We start from the raw sequence: 27,641 nt of genomic DNA, 5'->3' as shown, positions 1-27,641 counted from the left end.
GGGGGCTGTCCCTGCAGGCACAACCTCACACACCCTGCCATAATCAAACAGTTTAGTTGCAAGCAGTGTTTGGAATAGAAAAAACCCCATTCATGCAGAGATAGAGTGGAGGGTGCTGCATCGGTCGATGAACTTCAGAGAAAGGGATTTTACAGTAAGTTCTTACAAAAATCCAGTTTTCTCTATCGTTCATCGACAGATGCAGCTCCATCTAGTCAGAGACTATAGGGATGTCCCAAAGCAGTATATTCATGAGGGATGGGAAGACAACGCAAATGGAAACGTAGCTCCCCAAAGGCTAAACTGAGCCAACCAGGTAACATGGAGCTCAGCATGCGTGAAGGATGATCTCCAAAAAGCAACTCCGCTATGTGAAAAAAAACACCACACCAAACACTGAAGAGGATGGCAGCTTACCAGAGTCAGATGGCCCCCAACTTAATGAGAAAGCCAAAAACGCTAAATAGATATCACAGGCATTTAGAGACATCAGCACTTATTCATTCGACCAAACCTTGGACTGTTTACTTTCCAAAAAGTACTGACAGCCTCTCATTTCTTAAGACCCTGACATGTCAGGACAGTACAAATATCATCCAAAATAACCGCTTTTTGGAAAGTAAACAGTCCAAGGTTTGGTCAAATGAATACGTGCTGATGTCTCTACATGCCTGGGATATCTATTTAGCATTTTTGGCTCTCATTAAGTTAGGGGCCATCTGACTCTGGTAAGCTGCCATCCTCTTCAGTGTTTGGTATGGAGTTTTTTTCACATAGCGGAGTTGCTTTTTGGAGATCATCCATCACGCATGATGGGACTGGTGGTGCTTTCTACACACATTTTTTGCTTCAATATTTTCTACTATTGAACTTTGCTAGATCTTTTTATTGTCACATGCTAAATTGACTTTTTCATGATTTATTATTGCTATTTTTGTGGGATTTTGATCACTTTATATATTTTTTTTATATTATATATACTGGGTCTTTTCACTGTATCATCACATTCATATGGATTTTTCATCTTTGTATTTTTGCAGGATTATTTGGACAGCTTCGCACATTTATATCCAATTTAATATTATTTTCCGATTTGATTTTATATATTTTTTTTTTATACAGTGCCTTGCGAAAGTATTCGCCCCCCTTGAACTTTGCGACCTTTTGCCACATTTCAGGCTTCAAACAAAGATATAAAACTGTAATTTTTTGTGAAGAATCAACAACAAGTGGGACACAATCATGAAGTGGAACAACATTTATCGGATATTTCAAACTTTGTTAACAAATAAAAAACTGAAAAATTGGGCATGCAAAATTATTCAGCCCCTTTACTTTCAGTGGAACTTCTCCAGAAGTTCAGTGAGGATCTCTGAATGATCCAATGCTGACCTAAATGACTAATGATGATAAATAGAATCCACCTGTGTGTAATCAAGTCTCCGTATAAATGCACCTGCACTGTGATAGTCTCAGAGGTCCGTTTAAAGTGCAGAGAGCATCATGAAGAACAAGGAACACACCGGGCAGGTCAGAGATACTGTTGTGGAAAAGTTTAAAGCCAGATTTGGATACAAAAAGATTTCCCAAGCTTTAAACATCCCAAGGAGCACTGTGCAAGCGATAACATTGAAATGGAAGGAGTATCAGACCACTGCAAATCTACGAAGACTTTGCCATCCCTCTAAACTTTCAGCTCGTACAAGGAGAAGACTGATCAGAGATGCAGCCAAGAGGCCCATGATCACTCTGGATGAACTGCAGAGATCTACAGCTGAGGTGGGAGACTCTGTCCATAGGACAACAATCAGTCGTATACTGCACAAATCTGGCCTTTATGGAAGAGTGGCAAGAAGAAAGCCATTTCTTAAAGATATCCATAAAAAGTGTTGTTACAAGCCACCTGGGAGAGACACTAAACATGTGGAAGAAGGTGCTCTGGTCAGATGAAACCATAATCGAACTTTTGGCAACAATGCAAAAGGTTATGTTTGGCGTAAAAGCAACACAGCTCATCACCGTGAACACACCATCCCCATGGTCAAACATGGTGGTGGCAGCATCATGGTTTGGGCCTGCTTTTCTTCAGCAGGGACAGGGAAGATGGTTAAAATTGATGGGAAGATGGATGGAGCCAAATACAGGACCATTCTGGAAGAAAACCTGATGGAGTCTGCAAAAGACCTGAGACTGGGACGGAGATTTGTCTTCCAACAAGACAATGATCCAAAACATAAAGCAAAATCTACAATGGAATGGTTCACAAATAAACATATCCAGGTGTTAGAATGGCCAAGTCAAAGTCCAGACCTGAATCCAATCGAGAATCCTTGGAAAAAACTGAAAACTGCTGTTCACAAATGCTATCTATCCAACCTCACTGAGCTCGAGCTGTTTTACAAGGAGGAATGGGCAAAAATTTCAGTCTATTGATGTGCAAAACTGATAGAGACATACCCCAAGCGACTTACAGCTGTAATCGCAGCAAAAGGTGGCACGACAAAGTATTAACTTAAGGGGGCTGAATAATTTTGCACGCCCAATTTTTCAGTTTTTTATTTGTTAAAAAAGTTTGAAATATCCAATAAATTCCGTTACACTTCATGATTGTTTCCCACGTGTTGTTGATTCTTCACAAAAAATTACAGTTTTATATCTTTATGTTTGAAGCCTGAAATGTGGAAAAAGGTCGAAAAGTTCAAGGGGGCCGAATACTTTCGCAAGGCACTGTATATGATTCATTTTTTTTTATATATGAATTTATTGTCTATATATGATTCTATAGACACTTTTCACAATATTTAATACATTTTTTGTGAGCGCTGCACTTTTATTTTTGTTATAGGGTTTTATCTATTGACCTGTGCGAGCTGCTACTGTTGATCATATTACTTATTCTGTTTATCTATTAAGCGCAGGTTTTTTACTTTTTTTCTTAACATGGAGCTCAACCTGGAACAACTGGAGCTCACCCTGATTACACAATACACCCTCAAAGAGAAACAAAAAACAGTTCTCTTTAGACAGCAGCCTGCAAAACCTTGAAGCCAAAGGAAGCATCCCGAAAATGTCAACACATCTACTTTGAAGAATTTTGTAAACGTATGTACAGACCACCAATTTGCCGTCTTGCAGACTTGCAGCACCGATGCCAGATGGCAAAAATACCTAAGAGGCACTCAGCGCTCTCGTAGAATGCGCCTTCACCAGGAACGGAGGAACCTGACCCTTCAGTGAATAAGCCTGAATCACAGTCTGCCTGATCCATCTGGATATGGTCGCTGCAGACGCAGCCAATCCCTTACGAGATCCTTCGGTAAGGATAAAAAGAGCGTCTGATTTTCTAAAAGACTCAGTGGTCTCCAGATAGTCCTTGATCACCTGAACCACATCCAAAGAGTGCAACACACATTACTTAGAATATTTGGGCTAAGAGTGAAGGCAACACAATGTCTTCATTCAGATGAAAATCAGAAACCACCTTAGGAATAAATGACTGATTAGGTCGAAGTACCACGGTATCCCTTTGTATCACCAGATAAGGTGAGCATCAGGACAATGCCGCCAGTTCGGATACTCTGCGAGCGGAAGTGATAGCCACCAAGATGGCAACCTTCTGGGACAACAAAAGCAGAGAATTCTCCCAGATGTTCTCAAAAAGAGGCTTTTGATGAATAGATAATACCAGATTGAGGTCCCAGGGAGGTAGCGGGGACCTTCTCAGAGGAGCCATATGGCGCACTCCCTGTATAAAGGTACGAATCAAAGCATGCGTAGCTAACCAGCTATTGGAAATATATAGCCAAAGCCGACACCTGGCCTTTGATAGTGCCCACAGCCAACTGCTGTTCAACTCCTTTCTGCAGAAAGTACAAGACCCTAGCTATCGAAAACAAGCGAGCGTGCACCTTCAGTGACTAAAACCATGAAATATACGATTTCCACGTACGATGATATATCTTCCTAGAAGTCGACTTCCTAGCTTTCAACAGTGTAGGAATCACAGAGTCAGAAAGACCTCTAACTCTCAACACCTGGCTTTCGACAGCCATGCCGTTAAAGCCAGCAACTGTAAAGCAGGATGGAAGATTTGACCTTGAGACACCAGATCTTCCCTGAGAGGAAGTCTCCAAGGAGCATCGGCGACCAACCTTACTAGGTCTGCGTAGAAGCCTTGGCCGGAGTTTCAGAGAGGAGAGAGGAAAGGCATAAATTAGCCGATACTGACCCAAGGGGCCACCAGAGCATCTGTGGCATCGGCCAGAGGATCTCGAGACCTGGCTACGAATCTCTGAACCTCCTTGTTGAGGTGAGAAGCAAAAAGGTCTACCTCGGGAGTCCCCCACCAAACACACAGGAGATAAAACACCTCCGGGTTCAGGGACCACTCCCCTTGATACAACACCTGACGACTCAGGTAATCTGCTTGTCAGTACTCCACACCTGGAATGTGTACAGCAGAGAGGGCTGGAATCAATTTTTCTGCCCAGGCCAGAATCTCGGCCACCAAGACACTCTTGGTGCCCCCCTGGTGATTGATGTAAGCCAAAGCCGTGGCATTGTTTGATTGAATCTGAACCAGACAATCTTGCAGACGAGTCGTCCAATGGCTCAGACAAAGCTTTATTGCTCTGAGCTCCAAAATATTTATCGGTAGTTTTGACTCTTCCATCGTCCAGGTACCCTGGGCACAGAGCTTCCCCAGCACCCCAGCCCGATAGGCTGGCGTCCATGGTCACCACCGTCCAAAACAATGGAACAAAGGACTTGCACTGGCATAGTGCTGGAGACTGGATCCACCACAACAGAGCAGACCTTCTGTTGTGGCTTAACCGAATTTAGAGTCCAAGGACTTTGGATCCTTGTTCCATTTGACAAGAATCTCCCTTTGCAAAAGTATGGTATAGACCTGAGCAAACAGAACCGCCTCAAAGGTTGATACCATCAGACCCAAGGCCTGCATGCAAACTCGAAGAGAGGACAGATTGTTCGCCAACAACAACCGAATCGCCTCCCGCAACTTTTTCAGCTTGTCCAGGGGAAGAAACACCTTCGCCAAGACTGAATCCAGAGTCAAGCCCAGATAATACTGTCTCAAGACAGGTGTGAGCGTGGATTTCTTGAAATTGATGTTCCAAACGAAATCCTGCAGAGTTCTGACAGTGAACGTCAGATCCCCCCAACAAGACTGAAGGAGAGTCCGCTCTCAACAGGGATCGTTTAGGTACCCCAGTATCGCAATCCCCCGCTGGCGCAGCAATGCCAATACCGGTGCTAAGACCTTGATAAACACTCTGGGAGCTGAGGCAAGACCAAAGGGTAACGCCAGAAAGTGATAATGCTTCTCTGCGACCGCAAAAGCGAAGAAACCGCTGGTGTCCAGCGTAAATAGGGATGTGTAGATATGTGTCCTTGATATCTATGGAGGCTAAGAAGTCTCCCTGGTGCAGCGATGCCACCACCGCACAGATGGATTCCATCCAAAACTTCTGTACCTGCACAAAGCGGTTCAGGGGCTTGAGATCCAGGATGGGACGCCCCTTGCCTTCTTTCCTGGGTACGGTGAAGAGGTTTGAATAAAACACTTGAAAATGTTCCTGAAAAGGAACCGGTGCAATCACTACTTGCGACAGCAAATCGTGTACTGCGCCTCACAAGTCATTTAACAAGACTGGGGATAGTCGAAGATTTGACAGGAAGAACCTGTTCGACGGGCGAGACCGGAATTTGATCTTGTACTCCGATCAGATCAGTTTGTGAACCCATTTGTCCTGAATCAAGGAGGTCCAGTGTTCCAGAAAGAAACAAAGACGTCCCCCCACCCCAGAATTGGGTGAGGGCACCCCTTCATGCAGACGAGGACTTGTCTGCAGGTTCAGATTGGCCGGTCTTTGCTTTTCCCGACCACGGCTTCTTGGAACCCCCAGAAGACCTGAATGATTTACCTTTTTCTTGCGACCCGGAGGCACGAAAAAGACGTTTATGAGCAATAAAGGAAGGCCCCTGTCTAGGAAGTGGCGCCTTGCCCTTAGAGGATTGGGGAAGATGAGTGCTCTTACCACCCGTGATACCTTAGATCAATTTGTCCAGAAAAGATCCAAACAGCCTCTCCCCTAAGAAGGGAAGATCAGTCAAGGCCTTTTTAGAAGCCTGTTCCGCCGACCAGTTTTTCAGCCACACCATGAGCCCAATAGCCTAATCCCCACTGCCAATGCCCTGGCCACCAATGGGGCCGAATCCAGGGACGTATCACACATGAACACCCGGGCTTGAGCCAACTGGTCCAGTAGTTTCAACACCCCAGGTGGGGAGCTGTTCAGCTTCCAAGTTATTTTTAAGTAACTTCACCCATTCCGTAGCAGTCTGCGCTAACAAAACAAAGGTAGTCTTTAATATATGACCTGCTACCATGTGTAAATGGCGGGACAGGGATTCCACCCGTCTATCCAAGGGGTCCGCAAACATTGGAGACTCTTCCACCAGTACCAGATCCCCCCGTGTCCGGTTATTCAACCTGGACACCGGGGGATCCACTTTTGGTGGTACAGTCCAACTAGTGGTCACTGCATCTGCAAAGGGGTAACGGCGTGCAAAACGCATAGGCATCACTAACATGAGCTTAATGCGCCGCCATTGTTCATCCACAATAGTATGAAACAATTCTGGGCAAGGGAATACCTTGCCCGATTTACAGTATTTGCAGGAGCCAAAAGACACCTGCGTACCTGGCGCTGTGGGTTCATCAGCCAATTTTAACGTTTCCCGCACTGAAACTATCAGAGCTTCCACCAAAGCGCGTTCCCGTGCGGCGGATGATGAGGACAGGTTCTCTTCACTGTCAGAATGCGATGACACCGACCCCTCAGGTTGGTCTGCATCTGCGGTGGCCATGTCTATCTCAGAGTCCGAAGACCCTGCAGATGGAGGTGGGGGCAGAGGGCGTTTGCGGCTGGCAGCACTAGCAATGACAAAATCTACCTTAGACATAAAATTTAGCAAAAATGCTGCAATCTATGGCTGAGACTGAGAACCAGAAGTTCCCACAAACGCTCCCAGGGGGTCTGCAGGTAAAATATTATCCTGGGACTCCATGTTACACTTTTTAAAAAAATTGGGCAGTGTCTCTTTAAGACCGCCAAAAACGTGGTCCTACCACTATAAGTGCAGGCTCACAATCCTTAGTTATTAGAAGATAATAGCAGAGTGAATGAAGAAAAACACACAGGGAACCCCAGGAAAAACATTACCAGACCACAGAGAAGACTTCCAGCATGATCTGTGCAAAAACGAAACTGACGCTGACTGTACAGGAAGAGAAAACTCAGCCTTTTTATTTTACACAACCATGCCGCATTTCTGTCCAGCCTATGGACCTCAGGAAAATGGACGCTCATGCATTCTCAATGTGGAATTATAGAAAATAGCTGCCCATATAAACTAATGGGAATATAAAAAACTGGATTTTTGACTTACCGTAAAATCCTTTTCTCTTAAGCTCATTGACAGACGCAGACTTCTTGATTAATATCAGTAGGGATATACTGCCCCCTACAGGAGTAGGACACTAGGCAGGAAAAAGTTCTGGCCACACCTATGGGCAGTCCCAGGGGGTATATCCTCTCTCTCTCTGCTATAGGATGTCAGTTATGTAAAAAAGCAGTGTCAGAGAATTCAACCCAACCCAAATCAAAATAGAGGGGCGGGTCCTGCGTCTGTCAATGAGCTTAAGAGAAAAGGATTTTACGGTAAGTCAAAAATCCAGTTTTCTCTGTCGCTCATTGACAGACGCAGACTTCTTGATTAATATCAGTAGGGACGTCCCAAAGCAGTGCCACAAATGAGGGGTGGGATAACAGAAATAGAAATCCAATCCAGAAGGCCCAACCGGAGCCAACCAGAAGCATCGAGGACTCATCAAACAAAGGGATGAGACCTAACTGAAAAAGGAACAAAAACCCCTGAGGTAGACCAACGATCCCCTCAAACAGCGGCCTGCAAAACCTTGCGGCCAAAAGAGGCATCCGCTGATGCCAGCACATCAACTTTATAAAATTTTGTAAAGGTATGAACCGACGACCAGGTAGCCGCCTTGCAAACCTGAAGCACCGACGCCTAATGGCGGAAGGCCCAGGAAGCACTAAGCGCCCGAGTGGAGTGCGCCTTAACAGGGAACGGAGGAACCTGACCTTTAATAGAATAAGCCTGTACCACTGTCTGTCTGATCCATCTGGAGATAGTCGCGGCAGACGCAGGCAACCCCTTTCTAGGGCCATCCGTGATCACAAAAAGTGAATCAGCCTTACGAAAAGAGTCAGTAGTAGCCAAGTACACCCTGATCGCCCGAACCACATCCAAGGAGTGTAATGCAAACTCCCGAGGATGACTGGGCTTAGGACACAGGGAAGGCAATACAATATCCTCATTCAAATGAAAATCGGAAACCACCTTAGGAAGGAAGGATGGATTCGGACGAAGAACCACCTTATCCCTATGAACCACCAGATATGGGGAACGACAGGACAACGCGGCCAGTTCCGACACCCTGCGTGCCGAAGTGATGGCCACCAAAAAGGCCACCTTTTGGGATAAGGTAAGCAAGGGAATCTCCCTAATATTTTCAAAGGGAGGTTTCTGGAGAACCGACAACACCAAATTAAGATCCCAGGGCGGCAAGGGCGCGCGCACCGGAGGAGCCAGGTGCCGCACCCCCTGGATGAAATATATATAAAAGGAGGTTGTAACGGCGCTACCTTAAAGTGAATAAGTGCTTATTATCTGTGCCAACTTAAAACAAAGTGCCAATAAGAAGAAAAATAATGTGTCATGAAAAACGTTAATTTAAAATAAAGTGCACTAGTGATTTGTGGTGTGACCAAGTTAGCTGATTAATGACCTGGGCCCATAAGGTGCAACTCAGTAAAGTGCAAGTGCTGTGCTGCATATACTTAATGAGTAAGAAACAATGGGTTCCCAATGTGCATTTATTTTGTGAGGACAGTTGATAATTTCAGCAAATTAAGTTAAATACATAAATAAACCAGTGATTTAAAATACATAAAGCAGTGAACATAAATTCATCCGTGCTGTGCGTGGAGTTAGTATTACCACTTATGTGAAAAGTGCCAAATTAAATGAGAGAAAGAAATAGATAAAAAATGGGGTTGCAATTCTGTTGTACATCCACTAGATGTCGCCCCTAAGTATACGACCTGTGCTTGAGGAAAAATGGTCGGTTTCTTCTGGGGATCTCCAGTGAGCCAAACTTGGCTTTTAGTACCTCAAGTTAGAAGAAAAAGACCCCATGATGCAATGTGTATCTGTGGCGTGGAAAAAGAGAGCAGAAAACTCACGTTTGAGGCTGCCTAGGATCAGCGGTGATGGCCGGGAAGCTTCTGCGTTCCACGGCCCAAGCTCCGAAACCGGAAGGGACGTATTGATGTTGCGACCCGGGACTGAGGCGTATAATTTCATTTTTTAGACATACAAATTTATCCTCAAGCTCCTGATGAGTGGACGGAGGTCCACGAAACGCGTAGAGACGACAAAATACTCAAATATATTAGTGTAAAGTGATATACTTCAATTCGTGAATACACTGAGATTATGATGTTTTATTGTATCCATTTTTTCTTGAGAGATCCTGGTTGATCTTAGAAAAGATGTATGTGCAGCTTTGTTGACTCATTATGTATTGTATAACTCATTGTATACGATATCTCTGTATGTATTCACGTTATCCATATTGATATGTGTTCATTTATTCAATAAACTCTTTATGTCCAGTCTCCTCACTTAAAGTCCCACATTCTTGTTTTTATTTTTTTATTCTTGCTGTTAATTAATTAGGGATGGAGGAGACCAGACAATGTATGTGGCTAAATTATAGACAAGAAATCCTTTCCTTTTCTCAGATTCAGACTGGTCGTAAGCGACCTGGCGAGACGTTTAACTCGCGGGGCCAGTCCCCGTCCAGCGGGACTATGTCACGGCCGACCCAGCGCAGAGCTAGGGCCTGCACGCGCTCGTAGGTCGGCTGGGGTGACCACTGGATCTCAGCATCCAGCCCGTCGCACAGATCCAGCATAATTGCTTGAAGATCTCACAGGAACAACTGGAGAAAAAAGCTAACTAAAAAAAGATTTATCTAAAAAAGCTTGCCAGGACCAGAGATCCCAGCAAGGAACTTAGGTCCTTACTCCTGACTAGGCAGAAAAAAACTGACATCCTATAGCAGGGAGAGAGAGGATATACCCCCTGGGACTGCCCATAGGTGTGGCCAGAACTTTTTCCTGCCTAGTGTCCTACTCCTGTAGGGGGCAGTATATCCCTACTGATATTAATCAAGAAGTCTGTGTCTGTCAATGAGCGACAGAGCATCATGATCCACAGCAAAATGGTGGCCCCCCATGGCGGGCCATGTGGCCTCCAGGACCCCCAAAAGGGGATCCAGAACAATAGGCTTCGGAAAGTCCCTGCCCAGGGGCCCACACAGGACAAGTCACCCCCCTCAAATAAACGCCACAACGGCCACATTATTACCGCCCCCCCCCCCCGGTAAAAACATGCTAGGGGTATGGGAATGCTGAGGGGTACACAGGACTAGTCCTCCAAGGTGCCAGGGGAACCGGGGGAGCCCCTAAGGTCTGACTATTTCAGGGAAGGGTCCACGCCCCCCCCCCCCCCCGAGACCACCAGGGGTTTTTTGGGGGGACAATTTACTCACCATACCACGGTACCAGGTGGGTGCCATTCTGAAACAGATCCCCTCCCACCCAGGATGGGGTGCTGTCAGTCAAGGGGAAGCTGTGACTCTCTCCACACCAATATCACACTGCAAATGGCCGCCATGAGAAGATTTTTATAGTGTGGGGTGGGACTAAGAACAATGAGCCATGATTGGATAGAGTGATCATGACCATGTCCAATCATGGCTCTCACAGTGCTATGTGCCCTGATTGGGCAAATGAAGTAAAAGTATGGGAATGGCGCTGCCTGATAAAAGAGTGTGTAAAGAGTGGCAATAAAAATGTGTACAAGATATACCACAATAAATAAATAAATATATACAAAGATCACAATAAATATGATGTGACTGAGGGTGAAAAGTGCAAACTTTCACAAGTATTCATCTAAATAAATTGATAAAGTGACCAAGTGTATAAGGACCATATAAATATAAATAAATCCAATAAAAGTGCAATATGTGCGGCGGATGATTTAATAAATTGAGTAAAGTGATCAGTGAAAATAAATAAAATAGGATAAGCAAGTGCCAATAATAAACTGTATCAGTAATACATATGGTGTGTCCAAAATATTAAAATTATGCACATAAACAATAAATATTTGTGACGGAACTACTGATATAATATGTGACAATAGTGGCGTGTGAAGTCCATGAAGGTAACAGAAAATCTTTGTATAAAACTGGAAATAACCCCGTGATGGGTGGTAGGTGAGGTGCTAGGTGAGCCCTATAATAGGTGGCCCACTCACTAGAAATACCAACCCCACACAGGGGTAAAGAGCAGGTATATGAATATAGGAACTATTCCCTCTGCTGACTCCTGTTCCTCTCCAGGGATCCTAGGATAGGGGTAGACCAGGAGTGCCCAATAGGGCTCCGGAACGGTTCCTATATGTAAGCCCGGTGTAACGTTAAAAAACCATACCCCGTGAAGAAACCATACCCTCGTCACTTCCGGCCTGAAACAGCTGAGCAGCGCAGCAGTGCGCATGCTCAGAGCCCCGGATACGCAATTGAACATGAAAGAATATGAGAAGTGCGCATGCTCGGTGGGCATGAAATTATCACGGCACTGTGTCTAATGTTCTAATTGCGGCGGGTACATTAAAACACTTCGCTGCAACATCAATGATCTCCTCTGCTATCGCTGTAACTTCCCTCATCTCCGGTAATAAATATAAAAGCGGCGGCAGGTGTATGAGATGTAAATGACTGCGATCGCGGCTCCGTGATCCGCTTTTATATTTATTACCGGAGATGAGGGAAGTGACAGGGGAAGGATCGGAGATGATTAATGTTGCAGAGGAGCTGTTTTAATGTAAGCACCGCAAGTTTAAGTACCGTGAGAAATCCATACCCTCCGTAGGTGCACTGGAAGTGACAAGGGTATGGTTTTCTCACGGGTATGGTTTTTTCACGGAACACCGGGTCTCCAGGGGGTCCGCTCTCTTATTGGGTATATACTGTTTTGCAAGGAGGAATGGGCAAAAATTTCAGTCTCTCGATGTGGAAAACTGATAGAGACATACCCCAAGCGACTTACAACTGTAATCGCAGCAAAAGGTGGCGCTACAAAGTATTAACTTAAGGGGGCTGAATAATTTTGCACGCCCAATTTTTCAGTTTTTTATTTGTTAAAAAAGTTTGAAATATCCAATAAATTTCATTCAACTTCATGATTGTGTCCCACTTGTTGATTCTTCACAAAAAATTACAGTTTTATATCTTTATGTTTGAAGCCTGAAATGTGGCAAAAGGTCGCAAAGTTCAAGGGGGCCGAATACTTTCGCAATGTACTGTATAATGACACTCATACAGCCACATATAAAAATCTCACCAATATATATTATGAGATGTAACAAAAAGGTATAAAAATGAATGTATAAAATACCAAAAGTTAATGTACCACTACTCCTGTTGTTTACCACCCCCATGGACTCAATATAGAGTGGGACATTAACGCCTTTATTAATACGTCCCAAGGATGGTTGGGCTGTCTCTGTCCCCTCTATTTGGTTGGTTATTCATCTTTTTTTAAGAGAATTTTTGACCATTTTTCTTCTTAATTCCACCCTTTCTTTCTCCTCTTTTTGCCAATTTAATATTGGTTTTATTTAACTGTTGGACATATTCAGATTGGCATATTCATTTTTCTTTAAAGGCATATCCTGTTTTTATGATTTTTAACATTTAGAATATTAATGGTATTTTATACATTAATTTTACATACATTTTTGTTATGTCTCATAATATATATTGGTGAGATTTTTATTTGTGGCTGAATGAGTGTCATTATAGACTCCATATAATACATATTTTTTTGTTTCAATATACTGTACGAGTGCTCTCTTTGTCTAAAGTATGGCTCCGTATAATATAGGGCTGTTTTGCATTGTAGTTTATTATCTTTGCCACATTCAAGATGTTCTTGTGTTGTCTCTTTAATATGTTCCCTCCGCTGTACCTGTATTGCGGCCGCATATGACGCGGTTTGTTCGTCACTTCCGGTTTGTCCCAGAAGTGACGTTGCATCATTTGGCTACAGCGGAAGTGAGGCTTGGAACGCACGCTGAAGCCATTTTAGCCCAGTGTAACATCACAGGGCAGCCCTGTACAGGTGGGATACGATTTGTGACTACTTTTACACTATAACTACAAGGTCCATCCATGTATAAGGCTGGCAATATCTTATGAGGAAGGCATATTTGCTGAAACGCGTTAAGGCCACGCCGCTGACAGCCTATCTATGTATTACTGATGTGTGCATATCCATGGGATGTCTGTAAGTGTATTTGGTTTATTTTAATCAATACATTTTATCTGTATTACACTATATTTTGCTCGTTTTTGGTTCATTTTCAATATCCTGGCCGAAATTGGAGTTTTTCTGGTGATGATATACCTGCTACAAGATTACACTGGAGCATCCGAGGACATCACACTGATCTGGATAACCCATCTACACCATACAAGTCGGTTTGACCCAGGTGCTATATGGTACTTTAGGTCCTATCCCTCAGGCGAGCGCATATAATCTTCATTACCTCTTAGTGTTGGGATCTGCCGGGCACTGTGATCACTCACTGCTATACTGGACACCTTTTTGTCAACATTTCCACTTGGGACTGTCGTTATATGTAAATTTCAGTTCAATTTCCCTTGGGACTGTGTTTTATTTAATATGCACAATCTATGTATCATTTTATACACTGTTTCAATAGCGCTGCACTTTTTTATATTTCTTTGTTCAACTTTTTTTGTCAGTTGTTTGTGCAAGCAGCTTATTTTTATGGTTAGCGCAGTACTTTTGTTTTTTCACCGTTACCATTAACCTGCCTCATTAGACCAGCTTACAGCCAGCCCCATTTTGCTATTTAGGTAGCTTAGCTCATTTCCTCCTTGCCCTTGTGTGGTCTATGATCTCTCAGTGCATTTATTCTTGTGCTCCTGTGCATGACTTGGCCTGGCTAACTTCCCTTCTGATTCCTGTTCCTGATTTTTGCTCCTGACTACGCTGACTTCTGGTTTCTTGACCCTGGCTTGTCTGATTACCCACTCTGGCATCCAAACCATGGCTTCTGTTTTTTTGACTACATTCTTGAACTGTGTTCGACTGTTGTGACTTCCCGTCTCTGTCTGGTTTATGGTTTCTGACACATGGCCTCCATAACCAGGCTTTTTCCTGGTTCTCCTACCTATCTTGTCGCACATTCAGTGTCACTTACAACTCTATCTCCTCCTCTCCCTCTTTTTGTTGGGGTGTGCCAAGGTTCTGTCCTTGGACCCCTTTTGATTTTTCTCCACACCTTATCCTTGGGCCAGTTTGTAACTTCCCACAGCTTGCAATACCACCCTCTACGCCAAGGACACCCATATCTATCCTCTATACTCCTCAGCTTACCCCCTCAATCTCCTCATGTATCAATTATTTATGGAGTGACATATCAGCATGAATGTCATACCACTTCCTCAAACTGTCTAAAACTAAGCTTGCAATATTTCTTCTTCACCTCGTTTCTTACCCTCTTGACTTTACTATTGAGATCAATAGCACAATTATTGGTCCCCTCATGCCAGTGTACATCCCTGATTCTGACCTCTCCTTCGGGCCCCACATCCAATCATGCTGCCTTAACCTGCGTAACATTTCCAAAATTTGCCCTTCTTCATGAACGACATCACAAAACAAATAATTTGCTTTCTGGTTATCTCCTGCCTTGGCTACAACACTCTTCTCACTGGCCTACCAAACTTTACCCAAAGCGTTACCTCTACTCCTTCCAAGACTATCTGCTCTGTAGCTCTCATGTCAACCTCAACATGCTTACCTCCATGACTTCTCCAGAACTGCTCCCATCCTCTGGCACATTATATAGGGGAGCAGCAGGGCACATTACATGGGGGGCTAAGCAGAGCACATCACATGGGGGTGCTCAGCAGAGCACATCAAATGGGGGTGCTCAGCAGAGCACATCAAATGGGGGTGCTCAGCAGAGCACATCACATGGGGGGCAGCAAGGCACATTACATGGGGGACTAAGCAGAGAAAATTACATGGGGGGCTCAGCAGGGCACATTACAATGGGGGGTAGCCAGCAGGGCACATTACATGCAGGGCAGTAGGGCACATTACATGGGGGATATACTGTAACCGTGATAACTCCCCCACAGCATCTGTGAGCAAATTAAATCCCTTTTTACTTCTTAAAATCGATACTATATAGGTTGCTGCACACAATAATGTGTGTTCCCACACCTTAAGATAATGTAAACAAATAATGTTTTTTTTCAATGGTACAAAAATAGAACCAAGGCACATTACAGCCAAACACGTTGACTTAAAAAAAAGTATTGCCTACAAAAAGTGTATACATGAAAACCTCCTGTAATGTATGTATGCTAAACACTAAATTAAATTAAACCTCCAAAATCATCAATTTATCATGACACTTGTGATGTAACAATGGTGACACCCTCTCAAGGAACAAATATAATACATACTTCCAATGTGTATAGAATGAAAAAAATGTAATATTTTTCTTGTGTATAAAGGACATTATCATCATCAAGGGTGTCCCCATCACTAATATACTGCTGCTATTTGGTAGTTTTTATTTATTTTTTTAATCTTTCATTATATATACACATTGTAAGGATGTATTATATTTGTACCCTAAATCATGATAAATTGATGACTTTGGAAGTTTAATTTTATATTGTGTTCAGCATACATACATACATTAAATTGGTTCTAAAGCATAAACACTTTATCTTAACACTTTCCTTGCATTAAGGTAAAAAAAAAAAATGTTTAGGCATCAGTATTGGCCCCTCAACCCCCCCCCCCTTATACTTACCTGAGCCCGCATTTAATCCAGCGAACGAGCACGCGCGAGTGTCCCATGGGAAGTGACTTCCTATTGGGGGCGTTGTGGAAATTAATAGGGCTTGAAGCATAGAAATTCTCTCGGTGCGCTGAAGACTTCACTGTGCTGAAAAGCGCACTTGTAGATATTAATATGCGCCAAATGCCATTAATCCATTGTACTGAAAAGTACAAATGTACAGCTCTTTTGTATAAAGTTAGGCCATCGCACTCGGCGACAAGAAAGAAACAGACACGCTGGGTCATATTGATGCCATCTTCCGGTTCCCTCTGTGTGTGTGAGTGTGTGTGAGAGCCTCTGTGTGTCTGAGTGCCTGTGTGTGAGTGACTGAGCGAGAATGTCTCTTCCTGTGTCCTCTGTGTGTCCCAGAGCAGGGCTAGGTTTATTTACAGCAAGTGAACAAAAGGAAATGGGGTGGCTTCAAGACCACCAATCACAGAACAAGTATACATTCAAAAAGTACAATAGAAACAAAGAGTCAGTGTTTATGTAGAAACACTTATGCCATTGTAAGATTCTGGTACCTTCGGTACCCTTCCAGCCCATTTCTTTCGCATTGCGTTACACCATTTAGGTAGGTGGAACACATATAACTACCTGTCCCTTTAATTCTCATGACGTCATCACTAGGCGCCGCTCTGAGCAGCTATTTCAATCGCCGGCTTTCACTCACAAGGTGTTCGTGCAAACCGCTTGTTACACAGCCTTGTCTGACGCTGCCGAAGCCTCCAGCTATTTCCTGTATCTCGCTACTGATCCTGTATCTCGCTACCTGATCCTTATCCTCATTACCGGACCCCTCATCTCTCTAAACCAACTAGTGATAAGTACCCCACAGGGGATTCCTTCCTATCAACTTACACTATCTACTCTTGCATACTAAAGACTGTTGCTATCTATGCATTACTATTTCTATCATCTGCACTGTTACATAGATTGCTAGCTCTTGAGTCTACTACCATCTATATCCTTGCACTGAGTTAGCAATTCCTGTACACTTCATCTGCTGTCCCCTACCACCTGTTATTTGTACATGATTGCTAACCTATCTGCATACTATCTATCACCATCTGCTAACACTCCTGAACATTACTATTGAGTGCCTATCATTGCTATCACTACTCACGCCTGTCCTTTCAGCACATCACCTCTATACTAACGTATACAACCTATCACTCCAGGAACATCTTATCTGAGTGCCTGTATATTTGCATGCTGAGGCAGGCTGGGCCACAATGATGAGTCTGGAGAGTTGGATATGGTGATTCAACACATCTCTGCACGACTACTGAGTGGAAATTCTGCAGCTGCAAATCAAGTTCACTAAACAAACGCCGGAGAGTTACAGCCATCTTATGGACTTGGCTGTGCTAATTCACAAACATGGACTCCTTACCTGTTAGTGGATACTATTAATTATGGTTTCATAAAGACCATATTTGATAGTTATCATGCTACTATTCCAGTGAATGAGACTTTATTATATCTGCAAAAGATAATAGCAGCAGTATTTCGGCCATATAGATCAAATATGACAGAAATATGCCAGCCAATTATCCTGGTAAAACGATAATCACAAACACATCTCCGAAAGTGCATAGCCGGGGCCCCGGATGGCGGGTATATATTTGTGCGATGGATTTCTCCTTGCGCTGCCATATATCAGGCTAGAAGTATTGTGCAATCCCATCTAAAAGGTCTTTCCTCAATGCCAGTTAAAGCAATATTCGCTGTGCATAGCGATTACTGGTAAACTGACACTAGGAGACATAATGGCAATTTAACTAAAAATACATCCTAAAGAAATGTCAACAATAACATTTCCACAACAGGGGTACTAGCTAGAGAGGAGGAGCCAGGAGCACCAGCAAGGGACCCAAAAATAAAGGGTTCAGGGCCGCTCTGTGAAAGTCAATTTTACAGAGCAGATAAGTAAAGACATGTTTTTTTTTTCCCTTTACAATCACTTTAATGGAGGTTTACAGCACTATATCAATTTTTATTTATAAAAGGTAGCACAGCATTAATTATTGGATCACATTACACGAGGGGCACAGCAGGGCACAGTACATGAGGGAGGGGGGCACAGCAAGGTACTTTACATGGGGGGTGCAGCAGGGTGCTTTACATCGGGAGAACACTGAGTGTATATTCTGTATACTCTTTTCTGTCCTTTCTCTCTCTGTACTATATCTATCTATCAATCAGGGGTAGACTGACAACTCACGGGGCCCCCTGGGCAATATAAGTTCATGGGGCCACTGTGTTCCCTTCCACACTCAAGCCACACCCACATAAAGCCTCACCTACATATTGCACTGCCCTAGGTCTCCTCCCCCAGCTTCTCTCCCCCTTCTGATCATCCCCTCTACCTCGCTGGAGTCCCCGGTGCCTCTCTCATACGATTCTTCATCCTCCAGCTGTGGCCATGACATTTGCACAGGGAGAGGGGGGGGGGGAGAGGTAGAAACATAGAGGGGAAGGGGGGGGGGGGGAGACTTGCACAGGAGACTGACAAAATATTGCTACTAGCTTCATAAGAAGAAACAGAAGGCAATCTGTTTAGATAATGATAGCCCACTTTGCATGGTGATGCACTGCAACAATACCATTTGTAATCAAACTGAATAGGGTGCACCAGTGACCCCCACCAGTATATCAGTGCTATTGCTAGCACTGAACATCACAGTGAAGATTAATTATATATTTCTGTACATCCACAAGCATTGGCGTCCGCAAGGGAGGGCAGTGCCCCCCCCCCCCCCTGGAATCTCAACTTCCCCTTTGTTAAGCCATCCTGTCTGGTCTGTTTAATAATCCTTTGTGCCAGTGCCCCTGTGTCTGTGTATGTGATTTAAAAAATCACATACACAAGACACGTTCTTTACCAGTTTTCAGAGCGTTGATCGCTGCTCACGTGATCCGCTGATTCTCTCCTCTCCTCGTCTGACAGCTGCCTGCAGCAGGTGGGGCTGAGGATTCGCCGCTGACGTCAGTCGGGAGGGGAGGGGGAGAGGCCAAGAGGAGGAGAGAGGCAGCGGGTCACTTGAGTGGCGATCGGCGCTCTGAAAACTAGTAAAGAACGGATTATTTTTATAAAACACAGACACAGGGGCACACAGGATTAATAAACAGTCTGTAGAAAGGATACAAAACTTTAAATGAAACTACAGCAGCAGTAGGGGGAAGATGTGGGCACTGGCACAGGAGCAGACAGGGAGGGAGGGGGGAGAGAGAGGACAGGAGGGCTGCGTGTGACGGAGGCACGTAAACTGACCAGTGTCAGGGCTCCGCAGCCATGGTATACCGTGGTCAGTTTACAGAGGGGAGGACATAGCCAGGCAGGATCAGACAGGTATTTTAGGTGATAGAAGGGGCCAAATTACAAAGCACAAGCAATGTGCTGTATAAAATGCTGTAAAGGAACAGGACCAATATTTTTTTTCTAGGTTAACAAACACTTTAAAAATAAATGCTGTCGTTTCCCCTTTAAAAATAAATACTTGCGGCTCGCACAGTGACTGATGTTGCCTTCATGACATTGTCAAAAAGTGGCGGAGCATTAATGACCTTAAAATTATGCCCCCCCCCCCCCCCCCCGAAAAAAGGTTCTGCGGACACCCATGTCCACAAGTCACAGTTTAGTGAACAGATAGACTTATTATGCTGTACAGAAGCTGCTCAGTGGAATGCTCTGCTTTGCTGCTGGACCCTACAAACAGAGCTTCCTTCCCCCTGCACTTAGCCCAGATAATATGAATAACCACCGTTATCCACATACCAACACTGACAACCATAACTCTGCCAAGTTCACAGACCTTTCACCTGGAAGACACACTCTGTGACATAACGCTAGCAGGGAATTCTGAGAGTCATATTGCCCCTCAGTATTACTACTATCATTACTCACAGCACAAAGTCAAGGAAATGCAAATCCCATTGGCAGGCACAGCTAAAAGAATACAGGTGCAGCACAGCTGCGGAATGACAAGCAATGTGTCAGGGGATGGTATCCCCCTATTCACATTCAGAGCATTCTCTGCTCACAGCCACTCCTTCTGTCTGCAGCCACCGCTCAGCCACTCTCTGTTCCTGGCCTGAGCATCAGTGGTTGTCAAGCAAGAGAACTGCTCTGAGCATTCATACAGAAGGAGTGGTTGCAGGGAAGTAAAAAATAGCTACATGTTTCTATCAAGCCCTGCTGCTGACTAAATGCATTCAGCTTACATTTTTATTGGCATTATGTCTGTCCCATCACGGAAGGTTCTGTGTCCTATCTTCTCTGTCTCCCACACTTAGTTAGCGGCAACTCCTCCTCTAAAAATGAAATTTGCCAGGCTGAGGAAGGGGGCGGGTTACAGTGCCACTCTCATTGACTGAGGAGGCTGTGTAACACACATTCAGGTACAAGTGTAAAAATCAATTATTTTTCTACTATTTTTTTCTGTCACTAAAGTAAATGACAAACTTTCCTTTACTTTAGTGACAGTTGGCAACTCTGTGATGGGACCCCATACTGGCCCTGCTGCCCTACTTCTCTTGGTATCTTTAATGACTGCACTGATTCACTAATTAGTGGACTACAGTCCTGTCTTTCCAGGTCTCTTACCCTTATTGGCTGCCATTGCTGCTGCTCAGTCCTGCAAACACTTTAATTGTCCAGGAGAGATGAGGCAGCGCTATGTCTGTAGCGCAACCCGGCAGCGGGTGAGTATACAGTGCACACATGGATGATACGCCACTGTATAGGGTAAATTACCAGCAGCGCAGACTTTTATCTGATCTCTGTAGGACAGGATAATGGAAATGTATTAAGTGAACTACCAGAAGTGCAGATTTAGGATTTATTTCTTATAAAAAAGGACATACCTTTACACTGCTACACATCAAGACTTTCTGAAAAACAAACTGCTATTCAACTTGTTTATACCTGGAAATATCAGCTGCAGACATTTTTTTCCTAAATGTGTCAAACGATTTCTTTCTGTTGCTTCTGGATACTTCTTGCAAATATATTTTTAGGTGCTCCTTGGATTTTGCCAGCCACTTCTGATTAGCACCCAAATCATGGTAGGTCCTAGCTTTGTGAGAGAAAAAACGTATGCAGATCATCGCTGCACGCACATGGTCCTGTTGAATAGGATAAATAGGTGAAAACGGTTTAATTTTACTGTTCCATGTACATTCTGCAAATACATTTGGCCAATTATAAAATGCTCCTGGCCTCAAGACAAAAAAAATTGTATCTAAATCTTAAGTAGCTGGTTAGTCAAAAAAACACCAGTGCCAACAACATACTAAGCACCTAAGCTTCCTTTGACTTATGAGTATGCTATTTCATAATCATAACATTTTCGTACTTACCATAAATTCTTTTTCTTGATTTCAACTGAGGAATACAAGAATAGTAGATCACCTTATACCAGTCTGGTATTGTGCCACCTCCAGGCGGTAGAGACACTTGCAAACAGCTCCATTTTTAACCCTGTCTCTAACTATGATGCCTGCTTTTTTGAGCAGGCAGTACTCAAGGCTTAGCACACAGTTAAGCTACGCATGTATCTCTTAATGGACTTTAAAAAAAAAAAGATTTTTGTAAGATCTTACCGCAAAATCTTTTTGTCTGAAGTTCATTAACAGACGCAACCTCATCTTCATCAGCTGAATGGGTTATGCTGCCCCCTGCAGGAGTAGTCTAGGCATTAAAAGATTTTACATGTGCACACCCACAGGTCTGTCCCCGACAGGCATTACATACCCACACTCAGCTCAGCAAACCAGTTTAGTAGCAAGCAGTTAAGAAAAAAACATCCCCAAATTAGAGGGGCAGGTGCTGCGTCTGTCGATGGACTTCAGAGAAAAGGATTTTATGGTAAGATCTTACAAAAACATTTTTTCTAGCATCCATCGACAGACGCAGCCTCATCTTCATCAGCTGAATGGGACGTCCCAAAGCAGTGTAGGCAGGAGGGGTGGGAAGAACGCAACCAGACAGTAATGCAAATTCCAAAGGCTAAACTTAGCCTACTGAGTAACATGAAGCTCAACCAAACAGGAGCTCACCCAGGTAAAAGACCTCTAAAAAAACAGAATGTACTCTTTAGAAAACGCAGCCTGCAAAACCTTGTGGCCAAAAGAGGCATCCGAAGATGCCAACAAATCTACCTTGTAGAATTTTGTGAAAGTATGCACAGACAACCAAGTCGATGCCCTACAAACTTACGAACTTACGAACAGAGGCCTGATGGCGAAAAGCGCTGAGTGCCTCTACAAAAGGCACTTAGCGCTCTTGTAGTATGCGCCTTCACAAGGAAAGGAGGAACCTGACCCTTGATGGAATAAGCCTGAACAACCGTCTGCCTGATCCATCTCGAAATGGTCGCAGCAGACACAGCCAAACCTTTGCGAGGACCATCCGTAAGGACAAAGAGAGAGTCCGATTGTCTAAAGGACTCAGTAGCCTTCAAATAAACTCTTATTGCCCGGACCACATCCAAGCAGTGCAAGGCAATTTCCTTGGGATGCCTAGGCTTAGGAGATGAGGAAGGTAACATAATGCCTTCATTAAGGTGAAAATCTGACACCACCTTAGGGAGAAAAGACGGATTAGGTCGGAGGACCACTTTATCCCTGTGGACCACCAAATAAGGCGAACGACAGGACAGCGCCGCCAACTCAGATACTCTGCGAGCAGAAGTAATAGCCACTAGGAAGGTAACCTTCTGTGACAAGGAAAGCAGAGAAATCTCCCTAATATTCTCAAAAGGAGGCTTTTGAAGGACAGACAACACCAGATTGAGATCCCACGGAGGTAACGGTAATCTCCTCGGAGAAGCCAGAATAAAAGTGTGAATCAAGCTTCTAGCAGCAAATGGACATTGGAAGTAAATGGCCAAGGCAGACAGCTGACCCTTGATAGTGAGTAAAAGGAGAAAATCCTGCGCTATGGAGATGTAAGGGGGTGAAGGGGCTGCAGCCTCCCTAAAATATAGCAAATGCTATATCTGAATAATGAGTTTATAAAGGGGTAGGGGATTGGCGCTGCTCAATAGGTATAGAGTGATGGCGTGAATCTTATTGAATATCAGGAATAAATAGATGGTACATAAATACTTAAAAATCTTGAAAATAATATATGTATAAAATCTTTAAAACATTAATGACCACAATTTCAATGAATAAATATAAAGTGACTAGTGATATAAAGTGCAATAAAGATGATGTGGTATTGTGTGAAAGGTATAGTATAAAACTAGTAACATACAGTATATGTATCCACACATATAAACACAATTACATATTTAAAATTATTTGGCAAAGTGACAATAGTGAATAGATAATAGATGAATAAATAAACAATAAAACGTATATATTATTTTCTATCATATAAAAATGGATTTTTGTAAAATCTTACCGTAAAATCCTTTTCTCTTAGCTCATTGACAGACGTAGTCCTCGGTGATACAGCACCTTCGGGTTATGTTGCCTCCACAGGAGTAGGACTAGACAGGAAATGAAAAATGCTCTGGCCACACCCCAGGGGCAGTCCCCGAGGGTATATCCTCTCTCTCTCCGCCACAGCAAATCAGTTGTGTCACAAAAGCAGTGCTTAGAGAATTTAACCCAACCCAACTCAAAAACAGAGGGGCGGGTACTACGTCTGTCAATGAGCTAAGAGAAAAGGATTTTACGGTAAGATTTTACAAAAATCCATTTTTCTCTATCGCTCATTGACAGACGTAGTCCTCGGTGATACAGCACCTTCGGGAAGTCCCAGAGCAGTATCACAAATGAGGGGTGGGAAAATGGAAATCAAATCCAAATCTAGAAGGGCCAACCGGTGCCAACTAGAAGTTTACAATGCTCATCCTTAATGATGAGACTCAACAAAAAAATTTTCAAACAGAAAAAAACCCTCGAGGTAGACCACCGGTCTCCTCAAATTGCGGCCTGCAAAACCTTGCGGCCAAATGAGGCATCCGCCGATGCCATCACATCAATTTTATAAAATTTTGTAAAGGTATGTACCGACGACTAGGTGGCCGCTTTACATACCTGGACCACTGACGCCTGATGGCGAAAGGCCCAGGAAGTACTGAGCGCTCGAGTGAAGTGCGCCCTAACAGGGAACGGAGGATTCCGACCCTTAATAGAATAAGCCTGTACCACCGTCTGACTGATCCATGTAGATATGGTCGCGGCAGACACAGGCAACCCCCTTCAAGGGCTATCCGTGATCACAAAAAGTGAGTCCGTCTTACGAAAACCATTTTAGGAAGGAAGGATGGATTCAGAAGAAGAACCACCTTATCCCTATTAACCACCAGATCTGGGGAACGACAGGATAATGCGGCCAGTTCTGACACCCTGCGTACAGAAGTAATGGCCACCAAGAAGGCCACCTTCTGGGAATGTAAGCAAGGGAATCTCCCTAATATCTTCAAAGAGAAGTTTCTTAAGAACCGACCACACTAAATTAAGATACCAGGCGGTAAGGGTGCGCACACTGGCGGAGCCAGATGTCGCACCCCCTGGATGAAATTCCGCACCAAGGAATGATTAGCCAAAGGTTTCTTGAAAGAAGATTGCTAACGCCGAAAACCTGACCCTTGATCGTGCTCAAGGATAGTTTCTGCTGAACCCCTTGTTGCAGACAGACCAAAATTCGGGTCACCGAATAGGTCTGTGGGGGAAATCCAATAGATTCACACCATGCAATATAAGACTTCCATGTGCTGGAAGTCGCTTTCCTTGCTTTAACTGGAGGTAGGAATAACTGAAGCTGACACTCCCTTGTCCTTCAGTACCTGGGTCTCAATGGCCAGGCCATTAAGCCAGCGACTGTAAAGCAAGATGGAAGATCGGTCCCCGAGACCGCAAATCCTCCCTGAGAGGAAGTCTCCAAGGAGCGTCCGCGACTAGCCTCGCCAAGTCGGCGTACTAGGCTCGACGAGGTCAATCCAGAATTTCCAGAATAACTGGAATTCCCTCCACCTCTATCCTGCGAAGAAGTTCCCGCAGCAACTTGAGAGGATGGAAGGCATGCCGTAGCTGATACTGCCCCCACGGGGCGATCAGCGTTTCTGCTGCGTCCGCTAGAGGATCGTGGCGCGAGCTACAAACCTCCGCACCTTCCTGTTAGGCCAAGGTGCCAACAGATCCACATCCGGGATGTCCCAATGAAGGGACAGCTAGGGAAAAACCTCTGGATGAAGAGGCCATATGCGATTGGATCTGAATCGGGCTGCTCTAGAGCTGCTCGATCCAGTAAATCAGACAAAATCTGATCGCTCTCAGTTCCGATACCCTTATTGGTAATCTGGATACTATCGGAAGAAATGACTTCCCCTGGTTGAGCATCGGAGACTTCCTGGTCCGCTCGCTCAACCGGATCCGATTGTCCAGGGAATCGGAATTCTGATTCCATTAAAAAAGAATCTCCTTCAGGAGAATTCGGGTATGAGACTGGGTATACGGCACTGCCTCTAAGAAGGCCACCATCAGTCCCAGCCAATTGACGGACAGCAACATCCGAATCGTTGACTGAACCTTCTGGAGTTTCCCAGCAAGGAGAAACTCTCTTGCCCAGGATGTATCCAACCTTAGGCCCAGATAGTTCAGTCTCCTGGTGGGAACCAGGGATGATCTTTGGGAAAGCGAAAAAACGCTGATGTCCTGCGATGATGGGGATATAAAGATAGGCCTCCTAAATGTCTATGGACGCCAGGAAATCTCTTTGATGCAGGGAGGCCACCACTGTACGGATGGACTCTATTTCTTCCCAAGTCCAGATTTGGACGCACCTTGCCCTCTTTCCTGGGCATTGTGAATAGGTTCGAATAGAACCCCTGAAACCGTTCAATGTTAGAAGGGAAGAATCGCACCGGTGGAAGTGATCGAAACTCGATCCTGTGTCCTCCAGAAACCGGTGAAGACATCCCCCCCCCCCACCCCAGAGATGGGTAGGGGCGCATCAGGCTATATTCTTCAGGCTTGGCTGAGCCGGACTCTTTGTTTACCCGACCAGCGCCCTTTGAAACCCCTCTAAAGGGGCTTTGGAGGGTTTCGCCTTATCGCCCGCCCTCGCGGAACGAACAACTCTATATGAGCAGAAAAGGAAGGTCCTCGTTAGTTACGAGGTCTTTTTATCCTAACAGTCTGTGGCAAGACAGCAGGTGGTACCGTTTATCCTATAAAGAGGAATTCCTCAAACGGATAGCACCTAGCCATGCGTTTGGAAATAACAGGGGTTCGTTTCAAAACGACCCCATTTGGGTAAAGGAAAATCCTTCGCCCTTTTGGTAGGCTAACAAGTACCAAAAAGGAATCTCAGTTTCAGCTACCTCTGCCGGTGTAACCTCAAGACTAAAGGTTTCCCGGACGGACACAACTAGTGCATCCACCACTCTTGTGCTATGGCGGAGGCAGAAACGTGCTCCTCACTGCTGAGGAGATATTACCTGAGACAACAGCCCCCTAAGAGGGACCTGCAACTGCATTGACCAGTTCCGAATCCGTATCTGAAATATCTGATAAACAATAGGGGTAGGCGGGGGTCGCTTCTTGATCCCCGTCCCTGACAGGCCACCTCCACCCGGGATACCAAAGACTCCAAAACTGCCGATAATGCATTAAAAACAAGTGGGGTACTGGAGGGTCCTGCGGCCACCTTGAGGGGATCAGGTGGGGATACCTATGCGGCAGGGTCAATGATTATACAAGACACTTGCCAGCGACAAAAAATGACAAAGTAAAAAAAAAAAACTTTTTTTTTTTTTGTGTCCCCCAGTCGCAACAGCGCCCCTCAGTGTTACCTGCCTTTTTGGACCCCACAGAGAGAGAGACAGACCCCAAGGCTCATCCCTGATGCACAGAAGTTTTCATCAGCTTGCTCAGTGCTTGTCTTGTTACAGACAGGAAGTCTTTGGCCCTATTTCTTGGGTAAAAGAGGCGGCTCCGCCCCTTAACACGTCTGCCGGCTCCTCCCCCTGGCTCCATGAGGTGTTTGAGTCACCTCAAACATGGCCGCCCCCATGCTGGAGACACGAGGCTACACCAAAATGGCGGCCTCGTGCGATCTACCAGACAATGGCGGCGGCCTGCACAGAATAGCGGCATGTCTGCAGAAGGATCTCGGCCTCACAACCCTTCACCCTCATGGTGGTCAGCGTGGTCGGAGGTACCGGACCCTAGCGGGCCGTATGCGGTCCGTGGCCATCGGGAGGCATCTGCTTAGCTGGAGGAATGATCTGGAATGCAGTATACATGTATAGACATCGCCCTGTGGCTACTGACAGGTAGGATACCTTATACTATCACAGTAAAGTTCTAGTACTGCCACTGACTACAATCATTTACACATTTTTACAATTAGATTGTCAGCTCCCAAACCAAGCCTCCTGGCTTCTTGTACACAAAAATCACACTCAATTAGGGGGATCTGTGACATGTTGTAGGATAGAGGGGAACCCATCCTTACCATTACAGAGAGGGGCCCGCGTTCACCA

The 27,641-nt window shown here is 44.7% G+C and overlaps 1 protein-coding gene across 1 annotated transcript in view; it reads right to left on the bottom strand.

Moving 5' to 3' along the window:
• ZFYVE26 (zinc finger FYVE-type containing 26) overlaps positions 1-27,641 on the bottom strand; it is a 1,347,068-nt gene that overhangs the window by 217,273 nt on the left and 1,102,154 nt on the right. The window contains exon 34 of the mRNA XM_082275187.1: positions 21,065-21,264. Coding sequence (XP_082131313.1) covers positions 21,065-21,264 — 200 coding nt within the window. The remainder of the gene's footprint in view (positions 1-21,064; positions 21,265-27,641) is intronic.

Source organism: Pelophylax lessonae (genome assembly GCF_965119305.1).
Source record: "Pelophylax lessonae genome assembly, chromosome: 13".
NCBI lineage: Eukaryota > Metazoa > Chordata > Amphibia > Anura > Ranidae > Pelophylax > Pelophylax lessonae.
This window is presented reverse-complemented; position numbering and strand designations above follow the sequence as displayed.